The sequence below is a fragment of the Heteronotia binoei genome, chromosome 1, assembly GCF_032191835.1.
Source record: "Heteronotia binoei isolate CCM8104 ecotype False Entrance Well chromosome 1, APGP_CSIRO_Hbin_v1, whole genome shotgun sequence".
Lineage (NCBI taxonomy): Eukaryota > Metazoa > Chordata > Lepidosauria > Squamata > Gekkonidae > Heteronotia > Heteronotia binoei.
Genome location: NC_083223.1, coordinates 267,613,031 through 267,629,313, shown reverse-complemented (window position 1 = coordinate 267,629,313; position 16,283 = coordinate 267,613,031). Strand labels below are relative to the sequence as shown.

General features: G+C 50.6%; 2 protein-coding genes across 2 annotated transcripts in view; one reads left to right on the top strand and one right to left on the bottom strand.

The window, feature by feature from the left end:
• Nucleotides 1–1,206, bottom strand: part of SHE (Src homology 2 domain containing E) — a 27,246-nt gene extending 26,040 nt beyond the window's left edge. Inside the window, exon 1 of the mRNA XM_060260715.1 lies at nucleotides 652–1,206. Within this exon, the coding sequence (XP_060116698.1) occupies nucleotides 652–1,134 (483 nt within the window). The 5' untranslated portion in view covers nucleotides 1,135–1,206. The remainder of the gene's footprint in view (nucleotides 1–651) is intronic.
• A 2,083-nt stretch (nucleotides 1,207–3,289) lies between these two features.
• Nucleotides 3,290–16,283, top strand: part of TDRD10 (tudor domain containing 10) — a 66,748-nt gene continuing 53,754 nt past the window's right edge. The window contains exons 1-3 of the mRNA XM_060255450.1: nucleotides 3,290–3,335; nucleotides 5,904–5,934; nucleotides 11,832–11,908. Of these exons, the coding sequence (XP_060111433.1) occupies nucleotides 11,855–11,908 (54 nt within the window). The 5' untranslated portion in view covers nucleotides 3,290–3,335; nucleotides 5,904–5,934; nucleotides 11,832–11,854. The remainder of the gene's footprint in view (nucleotides 3,336–5,903; nucleotides 5,935–11,831; nucleotides 11,909–16,283) is intronic.

The window sequence follows — 16,283 nt, the reverse complement described above, 5'->3', positions numbered from 1 at the left end:
GGCCATAAGAACATAAAAGAAGCCATGTTGGATCAGGCCAATGGCCCATCCAGTCCAACAGTCTGTGTCACACAGTGGCCAAAAAACCCCAAATGCCATCAGGAGGCCCACCAGTGGGGCTAGAAGTCCTCCCACTGTTGCCCCTCCCAAGCACCCAGAATACAGAGTATCACTGCCCCAGACAGAGAGTTCCATCAATACTCTGTGGCTAACAGCCACTGATGGACCTCTGCTCCAAATGCTTATCCAATCCCCTCTTGAACCTGTCTATGCTTGTAGTCGCCACCACCTCCTGTGGCAGTGAATCTGTCCTGTTCATAACGCCCCCCCAGGGCCGGTGCGTGGGAGGAGGCAAAGTAGGCCCTTGCCTAGGGCGCCACCTGGCCCAGGGGGCACTGCTCGGCACCCCCTCCCCGACACGTGACGCTGGCTCCCGAGCGCTGTCACCTCATCCTTTCCCACACCAAGCTGCCCTCAACAGAGCCAAGCCACCCCCACCCCCTCCCCGATGTGCGATTGGCCACCCTCTTTCCAGGCACGGCTGGCAAGCACTCATTCGCACCATTTTTTATAACGGATCACATTTTTTTTTGTTTCTGTACCCCTATAACCCTAAAAAATTGTTGAGACAAAAGAATGAGGACCTCTTACCGTATCCTGTTTGGCCTTCTCCGGCTCTGGGGCAGCTGCCGGAGTAGGACTTGGAGCGGGGGCTGGGTAGCTTTTCCCGTTCTTGTCGTGGGCGTCCACTTTAATGAGCCGGTTGATGTAGGTCCCGCAGGTGGTGTTACCCTTGGGGGTCCCCCGTGCCAGGTCCTCCACAGGGGCCCCGTCCACCCTGGAATTCTTGCGCATCTTTCCCGCCGCAGCCTGAAGGAGGCCCTGGAGGTTGTCCCGGGATAGCCTGCTGCCTCCGCCCTCTTTCCCCAGCGCCAGCAGAGTCCGGGCACTGCCCAGTTCGGTGGCAGAGTTTTTGCGGTTCTTCCCGGGCAGCGAAGCCGTGCCCGCTTCGGCCAGAGCCAGGCTCTTGCGGGAGGTGCTGCTCAGCTTGCCTGTGTTGGCGCCGCCCGGTTTGGCGCGTTCGGAAACGGTCTTCAGGTTGGCAGGGAACTCTTTAAACCATTTGGCTGCCATGGTGGCAAAGGGCACCGGCCAGTAACAGGGTCACGGCCCAAGATTGAGTAGCAGCAGGGGGAGGGTTTGGGGCCTGACCCGAGGCCGGCACAGGCTGGCTCCGGAGCCCAAAACACAGGCCGATGCCAACCTAGGAGAAAGGGTGCGCCCCCCACGAGCCAGCCACGGAGCTCCAAGCCGGGCAGAGAAAGACCAGGCAGAAGCCAGTGACAGGAGAGTAGGAAAGGCATTCCCTGGGCAAGGAGGTCAGGAGGTGGCCAGGATCGGGGCCAAACGGGACACACACTCCACCCACCCGCCTCCTCCCTCTCTACTTTTCACCAGAAAGAGGTATAAAATTGTTTAAAATTGACTTTACAAAGGCTGTAAGCGGAATTTACCAGTGGGGAGGGGGCCCAGGATGGGGAGCTTAAAGACTGCAGATTTATACTCCGCCTTTCTCTCTGAATCAGAGTCTCAGAGGGGCTCACAATCTCCTATATCTTCTCCTCCCCCGCAACAGACACCCTGTGAGGTGGGTGGGGCTGAGAGAGCTCTCTCACAAGCTGCCCTTTCAAGGACAACTCCTACCAGAGCTATGGCTGACCCAAGGCCATTCCAGCAGCTGCAAGCGGAGGAAAGATTAAGATAAAGGAAGCCGGGCAAAGATAAAGGAGGGGGGGCAAAGATTTGGAAATCGAATGAGGGGCAGTTAGAGGGTGAGGAGGGGTCCCTGGAGAGGGGGTTTTAAGAGTGCAGCCCTAGCTTCTCGCACCCCCCCCTCCCCGTGGGTAGATACAGTTTTGATCTCTCTAATAACCCTGTGGTCTGAGTTTACGCAGAGCCAACAAGATCAAGGAAGTCCCTTATTGGGGGGGGGGGGCAGACTAGACAGATCTTTTAAATATTTCAGACAAATCTAAACAAAACAAGTGGTGTGCGTGTGTGTGTGTGGGGGGGAAATCCCAGAGAAAGGAGGGGGAGTTGAGGCCTCCCTAATCTTGTTCTTCTCAAGGTGGGGGCAATATTGAAGTTTCCTTGAGGGTCACTTCGGGAAGCGCAGAAACAAGCGGGGGGGGTGTTTTCTCTCTCCAATAATTAAGGTCTGGGGAACAGAAAGGGGGGGGGCTACCGAGTCTCTTGGACGGGTTGGGGTCTTAGAGCGGGGGGGGGGGTGTCCTTACTCTGTCACCCCCGGATGGGGTTGGGAGGACAAACGAGGTTCTTGCATGGCGAGGTTCCTGGTCGCTCCAGATCTTCCGGGGAAAAGGGGACCTCTCCAAAGCGCCAGGAAAAGCCGCAGGGTTCCCTTCCCGCCCCGCGAGGTGTTTCTCCGGCTGCCGGACGAGGAAGGCCCAGAGGACGGACGGCAGGGCTCCTCTCCAGCTTCCCCGCCCAGATCCGGAGGGGACGGCCGGCCCGGGTCCGGCTTGCGCTGGAGGGCAGCAAGTTGGGAGGGGAGCTGCGCACACGCGGGGCCGGTTTAGCGCGCAGTTTGCGCCCCGTGCGCCACGCGCATTTGGTTCGTTTGTATTTTAAGCATGCGGTTCTCTGCTAAGGAAAAGAAAAAGAAAGGTCCCCTGTGCAAGCGCCAGTCTTCCCGACTCTGGGGTGACGTTGCTTTCACGTCGTTTCTGCGGGGTGGTTTCCCATTGCCTTCCCCAGTCATCTACGCTCCCCCCCCCCCCAAGCTGGGTACTCATTTGACCGACCTCGGAAGGATGGGAGGCTGAGTCAACCCGGAGCCAGCTACCTGAAAACCCAGCTTCCGCCGGGGATCGCACTCAGGTCGTGAAGCAGAGCTTAGGACTGCAGTGCTGCAGCTTTAACACTCTGCGCCACGGAGGGCTCTTTACTAAACCGCAGGCTTAAAATTAGGTGGAAGCGTAGCCAATGCGGGATGCGTTAACAACACAAGCTAAACAATGCACTTTGGCAGGGTCGCCAAGTCCAATCCAAGAACTATCTGGGGACTTGCTACCCTGCAGCCCCAGCTGGAGGCATCGTCTGCACAGGAGCAAACCGAGCTACGCTTTCTGAGATGGGTCTTTTTTTGCATTGACACAGGAGAAAGAGCCGCTATGGGGCGGGTCCCCTTTAACGCTGGCGTCGCTCAAAAAGAGCAGGGGGAAGAGGCGGGTTAAAAAGGGACGAGCGCGCGTGCGCAAGAGTAGCACGTGGCGGCTTGCTGGAGAGCGTGCTGCGCGCTTTCCCATTTACTGGTGAGAAATGCAAAGCTTCCCTCCCCGTCAGTGTTCCCTCTAAGCTGCAGTCTTGTGAGCAAAAATTCTACTCCTGGCATGCAAGGTGTGAGCTGCTGCATAAATGAGTGTGTGTGTGTGTGGGGGGGGGGGGGTCATCCTTCCTGAGCTAAGACAAGAATGTGTGAGCTGGAGGCTAAACATCGGTGAGCTGCCGCACGCTAACTCAGCTTAGAGGGAACGTTGCTCCTCGTATATATGACTAGAACTTACGGTGCAGGGTGGGGGACGCAGATGTCCCACAAAGAAACACTTGGGGATTGCACAAGGCGGATGGCCAAACCTAAGCGTAACAGCCGCACAGAATAAACGTCAGATGTTGGAAAGCCGCAAGACGTGAACATCAGATGAGGGAAGGAAAGATAGAAAGAAAGCAACTTTAAATGCATACTCCAATCCAGCCGACAGGGCGGGAGGGGGCGTCTGTGAGAGCCACGCAGGACGTGTGAAAGAGCCACATGTGGCTCCCGAGCCACAGTTTGGCCACTCCTGGAATTGCAAGTTGCTGTTCTCCTTCATTGGTTGTATAGAAAAGCTTCCTTTAATTTGTAACGGGGGTGGGTGGGAATTGCCCCCTGTTGAGTTTCCTTTCTGCTATTTCAACGCATTGTTTTTTGTTACTTTCTCGTGGAGGATGCGGTGGTACGGTTGCCAACTCCTGGCTGGGAAACAGCTGGAGATGTGGGAAAGCCAGTGTGGTGTTGCAGTTAGGGCCTCAGAGTAGGGTCTGGGAAACCCGGGTTCGAATCCCCATCTTGTTGCGGAAGCTCGCCGGGTGATTTTGGACTGGTCACAGACTTTTGGTCTAACCTACCTCACAGGGTGGCCAAACTGTGGCTCAGGAGCCACATGTAGCTCTTTCACATATATTGTGTGGCTCTTGACGCCCCCACCGCTTTGGAGAAGGCTTTTGTCTCTTGAAATCACTTTTCCAAGCCAGTCGGCAGCTTGGAGAATGGATTTCAAGTTAGACTTGCTTTCTTTCCACCGCCTCATTAACCCTCGTCTGTTTGCTTTTTTTTCCTTCCTTCCAGCTCTCAAATATCTTATGTTCATGTTTTGTGGCTCTCAGACATCTGACATTCATGTCCTGTGGCTCTCAAACATCTGATGTTTATGTCTTGTGGCTCTCAAACATCTGACATTTATTCTATGTAGCCAGGGCTTTTCTTTTGTAGCAGGAACTCCTTAGCTTATTAGGCCACACACTCCTGATGCAGCCAATTCTTCAAGAGCTTACAGCAGGCCCTGTAAGAAGAGCCCTGTAAGCTCCTTGAGGATTGGCTACATCAGGGGCGTGTAGCCTAATATGCAAAGAGTTCCTGCTACAAAAAAAGCCCTTTGTGTGGCTGTTAAGCAAGTTTGGCCACCCCTGGATCAGGCCAGTGTCCCATCCAGTCCAACACTCTGTGTCACACAGTGGCCAAAAATCCCAGGTGCCATCAGGAGGTCCACAACTGGGGCCAGGACACTAGAAACCCTCCCCCGTTGTCGCCCAAGCACCAAGAATACAGAGCATCACTGCCCCAGACGGAGAGTTCCAACAATATGCTGTGGCTAATAGTCACTGATGAACCTCTGCTCCATATGCTTATCCAATCCCCTCTTGAAGCTGCCTATGCTTGCAGCCGCCACGGCCTCCTGCGGCAGTGAATTCCACATGTTAATCACCCTTTGGGTGAAGAAGGACTTTGATCTGTTCTAACTCGACTTCTCAGCAATTTCATGGAGTGTCCACGAGTTCTCGTATTGTAAGAAAGGGAGGAAAGTACTTCTTTCTCTACCTTCTCTATCCCAGGCATAATCTTGTAAACCATATAGTCCAATTCCCTGTGCGGTGCAGGGAATTCATGACTATCCCCTCCCTGCACCCCCAGTGACTCCTTGCTCCCTGCCCAGAAGATGGCAAAAAACCCTCCAGGATCCCTGACCAAACTGCCCTGGAGAAAAACTGCTGCCTAACCCCAGAGTGATGATCAACATTTTCCTGGGTGTGTATGCAGGGCAGGCTCTGCCACTGGGCAAACTAGGTGATTGCTTCGGGCACTGGCCTTCTGGAGGTAATACAGTGAAGTTATCAGTGCAGGGGGCAGGGAGGGAGACCAGAAGTTAACCTTACCTAGGGTGTCAGACGGCCTGCGTGTAGGAAAGGGCCCTGTGAGCTAAGCACTGATGCAAACCTTCCTGCCCTTCTCACGATCTGCCTAAGCTCACACAACGAGCATTGCTGTCCGATGGTCATCTAGCTTCTGTTTGAAAACCTCCAAGGAAGGAGAGCCCACCACCTCCCGAGGAAGCCTGTTCCACTGAGGAACCGCTCTGACTGTCAGGACGTTCTTTAGATGGTTAGCCAGAAACTCTTACCTTCTGGGGCAACAGAAAAATAACTCTGCACCATCTTCTATATGACAGCCTCATAGGACTGGTGATAGATATCCCATTGAAAGTCGCTTTCAGAGTACAATACAAAGTTGCGGGGTGAGGTCGCTCTCCTCTAGTTTAAAGTAACGTTCTTGGTCTGATTTCTAGGATTCGCGTTTCTGGAATCCCCATGAACCATGTGAGTATTGGGGAACGGAGAGTGTCAACGCAAGTGTGGGGGGAATACCTTTTTTTTAACAACACCAGCATGCATTTAAAGTTGCTTTCTTACCGCCTCTCTCTCCCTCTCCTCTTCCCATCTATTTCCCTTCCTCCCTCCTTTCCTGTCTTGCGGCTCTCCAACATCTGACATTTATTCTACGTGACTCGTACGTTAAACGAGTTTGGCCACCCTTGAACCAGTTCATGAAGAATTGATCTGTCACCAGCTTTTAGCCATGAAGGCTAACAGTGGAACTGCCATGTTCAGAGGCAATCTACCACTGAATGCCAGTTGCTGGAAAGGGTAATAGTGGCAGAGATAGACTTTAGACTCCATGCCCTGTTTGGTTAGCTTTCCATGGCCTTCCACTTGAAAAAGGATGCTGGACTGGATGGAATTTTGGTCTGATATGAACATCAGAAGAGCCCTGCTGGATCAGACCAGTGAGGGTCCATCTAGTCCAGCATCCTGCCTCACACAGGGGCCTCAACCAGTTCATCTGGAGGGCCAACAACAGGGCAGGGAGGCTGAGGCCTTCCCCTCATAAGAACATCAGAAGACCCCTGCTGGATCAGACCAGTGAGGGTCCATCTAGTCCAGCATCCTGCCTCACACAGTGGCCTCAACCAGTTCCTCTGGGGGGCCAACAACATGGCTGAGAGGACAAGGCCTTCCCCTCATAAGAACATCAGAAGAGCCCTGCTGGATCAGACCAGTGAGAGTCCATCTAGTCCAGCATCCTGTCTCACACAGTGGCCTCAACCAGTTTCTCTGGAGGGCCAGCAATAGGGCAGAGAGGCTGAGGCCTTCCCCTCATAAGAACATCAGAAGAGCCCTGCTGGATCAGACCAGTGAGGTTCCATCTAGTCCAGCCTCCTGTCTCACACAATGGCCTCAACCAGTTCCTCTGAAAGGCCAACAGCAGGGCAGAAAGGCTGAGGCCTTCCCCTCATAAGAACATCAGAAGAGCCCTGCTGGATCAGACCAGTGGGGGTCCATCTAGTCCAGCATCCTGCCTCACACAGTGGCCTCAACCAGTTCCTCTGGAGGGCCAACAACAGGGCACAAGAGGCCGAGGCCTTCCCCTCATAAGAACGTCAGAAGAGCCCTGCTGGATCAGACCAGTGAGGGTCCATCTAGTCCAGCCTCCTGTCTCACACAGTGGCCTCAACCAGTTCCTCTGGAGGGCCAACAACAGGGCAGAGAGGCCGAGGCCTTCCCCTCATAAGAACGTCAGAAGAGCCCTGCTGGATCAGACTAGTGAGGGTCCATCTAGTCCAGCCTCCTGTCTCACACAGTGGCCTCAACTGGTTCCTCTGGAGGGCCAGCAACAGGGCAGAGAGGCCGAGGCCTTCCCCTCATAAGAACATCAGAAGAGCCCTGCTGGATCAGGCCAGTGAGGCTCCATCTAGTCCAGCATCCTGCCTCACACAGTGGCCTCAACCGGTTCCTCTGGAGGGCCAACAACAGGGCAGAGAGGCTGAGGCCTTCCCCTCATAAGAACATCAGAAGAGCCCTGCTGGTTCAGACCAGTGAGGGTCCATCTAGTCCAGCATCCTGCCTCACACAGTGGCCTCAACCAGTTCCTCTGGAGGGCCAACAACAGGGCAGAGAGGCTGAGGCCTTCCCCTCATAAGAACATCAGAAGAGCCCTGCTGGATCAGACCACTGAGGGTTCATCTAGTCCAGCATCCTGCCTCACACAGTGGCCTCAACCAGTTCCTCTGGAGGGCCAACAACAGGGCAGAGAGGCCGAGGCCTTCCCCTCATAAGAACATCAGAAGAGCCCTGCTGCATCAGACCAGTAGTCCACCTAGGCCAGCATCCTGTCTCCCAGATAGTCAACTGGTTCCTCTGGGCAGCCAGCAGCAGGGAAGAGAGGCCTTCCCCTGATGTTGCCTCCTGGCTCTGGGCTTAGTGCCTCTGAATGCGGAGGTTCCCCTCAGTCACCACAGCTAGTAGCCGCTGATAGACCTCCATGAATCTATCAAATCCCCTTTTCAAGCTGTTTAATCCTGTGGCCATCACTACCTCCTCTGGCAGTGAGTTCTGCATTTTAATTCCTCTCTGTGTAAAGTGGTGCTTCCTTTGTTGTAATCCAACTGCCCAACAGCTTCATTGGATGCCCTCAAATTCTAGTATTTTGGGAGGCGGGGGGAAGTTTCTTTGTCAACCTTGGCCTCCATGCTGTAATTTGTCAGTTTGCCATGGCCTTCCAAAAGAGCCCCGTGGTGCAGAGTGTTAAGTCTGCAGTACTGCAGTCCTAAGCTCCGCTCACGACCTGAGTTCTATCCCAGCGGAAGGTGGGTTTTCAGATACCCGGCTCGAGGTTGACTCAGCCTTCCATCCTTCTGAGGTCATTAAAATGAGTCCCCAGCTTGCTGGAGGGAAAGCATAGATGACTGGGGAAGCAATGGCAAACCACCCCGTAAAAAATCTGCTTTGAAAACGTTGTGAAAGCAACATCACCCCAGAGTCGGAAACGACTGGTGCTTGCACAGTGGACTTTTCCTTCCTTTCCTTTCCTTCCACTTGAAACAGGATGCCGGACTGGGCGGAATTCTGGTCTGATCCAGCAGGATTCTCCTTTCGGAAATGATTTTCAGTATGTCATAAAGTGGGAATTCCACTGCCCTTTCCCTAAATAAACATGAGTGTTTTCCACATGGAGGATGTCTTAAGAACATAAGAACATAAGAGAAGCCATGTTGGATCAGGCCAACGGCCCATCAAGTCCAACACTCTGTGTCACACAGTGGCAAAAAATGTTATATACACACATACACTGTGGCTAATAGCCACTGATGGACCTGTGCTCCATACACTGTGGCTAATAGCCACTGATGGACCTGTGCTCCATACACTGTGGCTAATAGCCACTGATGGACCTGTGCTCCATATTTTTATCTAAACCCCTCTTGAAGGTGGCTATACTTGTGGCCGCCACCACCTCCTGTGGCAGTGAATTCCACATGTTAATCACCCTTTGGGTGAAGAAGTACTTCCTTTTATCCGTCTTAACCTGTCTGCTCAGCAATTTCATCGAATGCCCACGAGTTCTTGTATTGTGAGAAAGGGAGAAAAGTACTTCTTTCTCTACTTTCTCCATTCCATGCATTATCTTGTAAACCTCTATCATGTCACCCCGCAGTCGACGTTTCTCCAAGCTAAAGAGTCCCAAGCGTTTCAACCTTTCTTCATAGGGAAAGTGCTCCAGCCCTTTAATCATTCTAGTTGCCCTTCTCTGCACCTTCTCTAAAGCTATAATATCCTTTTTGAGGTGCGGCGACCAAAACTGCACACAGTACTCCAAATGAGACCGCACCATCGATTTATACAGGGGCATTATGATACTGGCTGATTTGTTTTCAATTCCCTTCCTAATAATTCCCAGCATGGCATTGGCCTTTTTTATTGCAAACGCACACTGTCTTGACACTTTCAGTGAGTTATCTATCATGACCCCAAGATCTCTCTCTTGATCAGTCTCTGCCAGTTCACACCCCATCAACTTGTATTTGTAGCTGGGATTCTTAGCCCCAATGTGCATTACTTTGCACTTGGCCACATTGAACCGCATCTGCCACGTTGACGCCCACTCACCCAGCCTCAACAGATCCCTTTGGAGTTCCTCACAATCCTCTCTGGTTCTCACCACCCTGAACAATTTAGTGTCATCCGCAAATTTGGCCACTTCACTGCTCACTCCCAACTCTAAATCATTTATGAACAAGTTAAAAAGCATGGGACCCAGTACCGAGCCCTGCGGCACCCCACTGCTTACCGTCCTCCACTGCGAAGACTGCCCATTTATACTCACTCTCTGCTTCCTATTACTCAGCCAGTTTTTGATCCACAAGAGGACCTGTCCTTTTACTCCATGATTCTCAAGCTTTCTAAGGAGCCTTTGATGAGGAACTTTATCAAAAGCTTTCTGGAAGTCAAGGTAAACAACATCTATCGGGTCTCCTTTGTCCACATGTTTGTTCACCCCCTCAAAGAAATGCAACAGGTTAGTGAGGCAAGATCTTCCCTTACAGAACCCATGCTGAGTCTTCCTCAATAACCCGTGTTCATCAATGTGCCTACTCATTCTGTCCTTGATAATGGTTTCTACCAACTTTCCCGGTATTGAAGTCAGACTGACTGGCCTGTAGTTTCCCGGATCTCCTCTGGAACCTTTTTTAAAGATGGGGGTGACATTTGCTACCTTCCAGTCCTCAGGAATGGAGGCAGATTTCAATGAAAGATTACAGATTTTTGTTAGAAGATCCACAAGTTCAACTTTGAGTTCCTTCAGAACTCTCGGATGTATGCCATCCGGACCCGGTGACTTATTAGTTTTTAATTTGTCTATCAGTTGTAGGACCTCCTCATTTGTCACCTCAATCTGACTCAGGTCTTTCAACACCCCTTCCAAAATTAGTGGTTCTGGGGCGGGCAAAAAGTTCTCGTCTTCTACAGTGAAGACGGAGGCAAAAAATTCATTTAGCTTTTCAGCCATTTCCCTATCCTCCTTCAGTAATCCTTTTACCCCATGGTCATCCAAGGGCCCCACTGCCTCCCTGGCTGGTTTCCTACTTCTAATATATTTGAAGAAAGTTTTATTGTTGGTCTTTATGTTTTTTGCAATATGCTCCTCATAGTCCCTTTTTGCCTGCCTGATCACAGTCTTGCATTTGATTTGCCACAGCCTGTGTTCCCTTTTACTAATCTCACTTGGACTGGTTTTCCACCGCTTAAAGGAGTCCTTCTTACCTTTTACAGCTTCCATTACTTTATTTGTTAACCACGCAGGCCTTTTCTTATGCCTGTTTGTGCCTTTCCTAACTTGTGGTATGTATTTTATCTGAGCTTCTAGGATTATAGTTTTAAATAGCGTCCAAGCTTTCTCAAGGGTTTTGACCGTATGTACCTTTCCTTTCAGTTTCTTCCTCACATGCCTCCTCATCTCAGTGTATTTACCCCTTTTAAAGTTAAATGTGGTTGTGGCGGTCTTTTTGGACAACTCCCTATTTATACAAACGGTGAAATCAATAACAACAAAGGGTCTTCATTGGAAGCTCCCAGGATGCCTCGTGTAGTTTCTCTGCTGCAGCTGATAGTATAACACAGAGGCAGAAGCTGTTTTCTCAGGTAGGCTTTTCTAAATTGGCAGTTTAGTGGTGTTATATTGCTGTAGCGTTAAATAGTGCTATATTGCAATAGCATCATGCCAAAATATGCGTCAAGGTGTTTGAGTTCTGAACTTTCATTTTTTAAAAGAAAGAGTCTATCTCATTTTGTTGCGGAGGTTTGCTTTTCTCCGTATATCTCTTCAAGGAAATAAGCTAGAGACATGATAATTGTTTTTAAAAGAAAGCTTATAAATCGGGGTGGCCAGACTGAGGCTCGGGAGCCACATGTGGCTCTTTCACACATATGGTGTGGCTCTCCAAGCCCCCATTTTCCCATTGGGCTGCTTGAAGAGGGCATTTCTCTCTTTCAATCACTTCTCCAAGGCAGCCAGAGGCTTGGAGAATGCTTTTCAAGTTAAAATTGCTTTTAACAGTGCTCCTTCCCTTTCCCTTTCCCTCTCCCTCCCCCTCCCCCTCCCCCTCTCCCTTTCCCTCCCCCTCCCCCTCCCCCTTTCCCTCCCCTTTCCCTCCCCTTTCCCTTCCCCTCCCTTCCCTCCCCTCCCCTCCCCTCAAACATCTGATGTTTATTCTGTGGGACTCTTAGAAATATGATTTTTGTTCCTCGGCGCACGTAATCCACAAATCCATTTACAGTTGATGACAGTTACGTGGGTAAGGTTTCTTCAGTCCCTTCACGCTGTAATAAAAATGAATTGACCCCAACAAGTGTGTCTCCCCCGTCCCAATAATTTGCAGGTCTGTACACAGTGGTGAGAAGAATGCTTCCAGGCCGAACAAGAAGCTTCTTCGATGTGATCCAGTCCGACTTCCTGGTAAGCTAATACTGCGTTTAAAATCTTTTAATTTCTCTGTTATAATTCATTAGCCACCTTGGTGGCCTTATGGAGTGTACTGGGAGCTTCCAGTGAGAGGCTCTGTGCAGCTGCATTCAGATTGACTGCCCTTACTGAGCCAGCCAATCAGGTAATATCCAATTGAATGAAGCCCGTTCTTTGAGAGGCTCCGTGCAGCTGCATTCAGATTGCCCGCCCTTGCTGAGCCAGCCAATCAGGTAATATCCATTTGAATGAAGCCCATGGTTTGAGAGGCTCCTTGCAGCTGTATTCAGATTGGCCGCCCTTGCTGAGCCAGCCAATCGGGTAATATCCGTTTGAATGAAGCACGTTGTTTGAAAGGCTCCGTGCAGCTGCATTCAGATTGGCCGCCCTTGCTAAGCCAGCCAGTCGGGTAATATCCATTTGAATGAAGCATGGTTTGAGAGGCTCTGTGCAGCTGCATTCAGATTGGCCGCCCTTGCTGAGCCAGCCAGTCAGGTAATACCCATTTGAATGAAGCCCATTGTTTGAGAGGCTCCTTGCAGCTGCATTCAGATTGGCCACCCTTGCTGAGCCAGCCAGTTGAGTAATATCCATTTGAATGAAGCCCATGCAAATGAGGGTTCTGAGCGCCTGTTTTTCTATTGGGTTGTTTATTGCTGGAGATGTGTTTTGGGTGGAGTTTCTGTGTATATAGTTGCAGCTAGCCACATGTTTTCAGTTGGGTTTCTGCTAATAAAAGAGCTATGGTGGAATCACTCTATCATCGGAACCCACTATTTTTCACCCTATGAGAGCAAAAGAACAGGGTGAATGTCATATCGGTAAATTTATGCTAGGGATTCCCTGGGTGCTATGGTGCCTGCCAACACCTTTCCTGGCACCCGCTGAATGTTTTTAGAAAGTGGGCAGGGCTGGTAAGGCTTTTGCCCAGCAAGGCCTCTGATTGGCCAGTGGAGATCTCTGATTGGCCAGTGGGCTGGGCAGGCTATGTGTATGGGAAAGGCCATTTGATCAGTCACCGAATGGATGGCAAATTATGATAAATGATGCCTTCACAGTGAAGGCTTTTAATGAAACACGATAACACAGTGGAGCTGGGACTGAGGAATTGATGAAGGCCCCTTCTGCGTGTCCTTTCCCCTTGCTTTCACTGTGCATCACTGTCAGGGTTCCCTGCCCCTTCTGCATTCCCCTGCATGCTGCAATCACATTTTTCCTTTCTGCATTGATTCTCCTACCCCCTCCCCCCCCAACATTAAGCCTGCTTTTGGCCTGCTGTTTCCTAGAGGTTTCTCAAACTCGTTTTGTGCTGATTTCCTCCCCTCAGTTAGTTTCCAAGCCAAAGTTAATTTAAAAGCCTACACATTCCCTTGGAACTTTTCCTCCCCCCGGAGGCCAGTTGGTCTCTCCTTATTGGTCAGTTTTGCACTGAGCATGTCTTTTGAAATCGGAGACTGGGAAAGTCTGACCTGTTGGTGGGAACGGCCACTTAGCTGAGTTGGTTAGAATGCGGTGTTATTAAATTGCAAGGCTCTTGGTTTGAGTCTCCTTTTGGACAAGTTTGTTTTGGGGTGGGGGAGAATGGTTTTCTTTTAAATTGACTCAGAAGATTTGAAGAAGAAGACCACAGATTTATACCCTGCCCTTCTCTCTGAATCAGAGTCTCAGAGTAGCTTATAATCACCTTTATCTTCTCCCCCCACAACAGACACCCTGTGAGGTGGGTGGGGCTGAGAAGGCTCTCACAGCAGCTGCCCTTTCAAGGACAACCCCTGCCAGAGCTATGGCTGACCCAAGGCCATTCCAGCAGGTGCAAGTGGAGGAGTGGGGAATCAAACCCGGTTCTCCCAGATAAGAGTCCACGCACTTAACCACTACACCATACTGGCTCATTTCAGATGCAAGTGTGGTGCTGTGGAACCTGCTCTGTGGCAGCAGTAGCCTATTATTTAAAAAGCCTGATCCATCTCATCTGTTTTCTCCACTTTGCCTGTCATCTCATATCCAAATAACGCTGTGGGAGGGGGGGGAGCTCAGGTTTCAGTATATTGACATCTCCCCCTCCCTCCTCATGAATCTCCACGATCACTGTTGCACAGCAGCCTCCCTGTTTTTTGTGGGAAAGCCCAGGAGGAACTTATATGCATATTAGGCCACACACCCTGATTGCACCATTGTTTCACATAGGGCTTTTTTTGTAGAAAAGGCTCAGCAGGAACCTATTTACATATTAGGTCACACCTGATGGCACCATTGTTTCACCCAGGGCTTTTATGTAGAAAAAGCTCAGCTGGAACTTATTTGCATAGTAGACCATGCCCCTGACGGCACCAGTTTCACACAATGCTTTTTTGAGTAAAAAAAGCCCAGAAGGAACTCATTTTCATATTAGGCCACACCCCTGACAATGCCATTGTTTTACACAGTGCTTTTTTGGGGTTGAAAAAAAAGCCCAGCAGAAACTCATTTGCATATTAGGCCACACCTCAATGCCAAGCCAGCCGGAACTGCATTTCTGTGCATTCTTGCTGGGGAGAAGGGGAAGCCCTGCTCCATACTAGCATTTTGGCCATCCTGGGTGCTTTGCTAGCTAGCATTGCTCAGGTACCACACACATTTTCTCTCCCCCTCTCCGTGCATCACCATATTGAAGGCTATATATGAGTGTAAGGAAGTAGAGCAGCTGTTTGAATGGGAGATGTCTGGCCTGCTTTTGCAAAAAAAGGCGGGAAATGACTGTAAAAGGGGCTGATATTTTTTGCACACAAAAAAAAAGGGATACAAAGTGTTTTTCATACTGAACATTTCTTGGGGCTCCACCTATCAAGGTTCCTGCAAGTGGCCTCCAAGGTTACTTGTGAGGTAACAGGCGAAAGCATTTTTCCTTCTTCAGCCAGAGCTGGCTGCTCTGACTTCTTGCCTTGCTGGCTTGTGCCTCTCTCCTCCCTTGCCGACTCCAGCTAGGAGTTTTCTCGCACATCTGTGACTGCAGGAGCCGGTGAGCGGCCCTTAGATTGAGAGGGGGGAGGGAAGCTTCTGAAGCATTCTCCGCCAGTGTTTTTTTTTTTTTCTCCTAATGCTAAACTGAACCCTCCTTCTTAAAAAAAGAATAATTGTACAGATAGATAGAAAACCTAACCAATGATGGAGCTTTTGCACCGATAGCACAATTCAGCTGGAGGAATCTCCTGTTTTCAGGACCCTGTCCAGTGCGAAACTGACCAATCGGGAGAGACCAGCCCCGCAACACTATCCGGGTTTTCTCATTGGTAGGCAGAATAGATAGGTGCAGAGTGCAGACACCGAATTCAAGCAAACCCCAACCGACTCAATTTGAGGGAAGATCAGAAGTAAGTGAAGGCAACAAAACAGTCAGTGTAGGGAAAGCCTTATGGCGGATACCTCCTGAGGCAATTCCGTCAGGGAAATTGGTGAAGCTGCTTCATGTTGAAGTGATTCCCTCAAGACAGATGCCTCCTGAGGCGATTCCCTCAGGGAAATCGCTGAAGCCGCCGTCCTATTGAGGTGATTCCCTCAGAGCAGCTGTCTCCTGAGGCGATCTCCTCAGGGAAATTGCTGAAGCTGCCTAACAAGGCAATAGCCTCAGGGCAGCTGCCTCATGCAGTGATCCCCTCAGGGAAACTGCCAAAGCTACCCCCTGAGGTGATTCTTTCATACTATCCTTCCTGCCTTTTCTAAGGATGCCCTCCTACCTGGCCTGGATAGCCCAGGCAATCCCAATCTCATCAGATCTTAGAAGTGAAGCGAGGTTGACTGTGGTTAGTACTTGGATGGGAGATTGTCCTTGAAATACCCAGTCGAGAGGCAGGGGCAGGGTTTATTCAGTCAACTCTCTGAATATCCTCTGGGCTCCCAGGATGGGTCAGTCACCTGAGGTCAACATGACTTCCAGGTGCATACACACACATGCACCTAAAATATGCAAAAATACTGGAGGAGGAGGAGGAGAAGAAGAAGATGAAGAAGAAGATATTGGATTTATATCCCGCCCTCCACTCCAAAGAGTCTCAGAGCGGCTCACAATCTCCTTTACCTTCCTCCCCCACAACAGACACCCTGTGAGGTGGGTGGGGCTGGAGAGGGCTATTACAGCAGCTGCCCTTTCATGGACAACCTCTGCCAGAGCTATGGCTGACCCAAGGCCATCTCATCAGGTGCAAGTGGTGGAGTGGGGAATCAAACCCGGTTCTCCCAGATAAGAGTCTGCACACTTAACCACTACACCAAACTGGCTCTCCAAGAAGAAATGCCCTCTTTGGTTTTGGTAGCTGTTTCCTTGGTTGGAGCCATTGTATGGAGCTGGTCTGTGTCATCCCCAACCTAGGAGGACTTTTCTGGCATGAGTAGG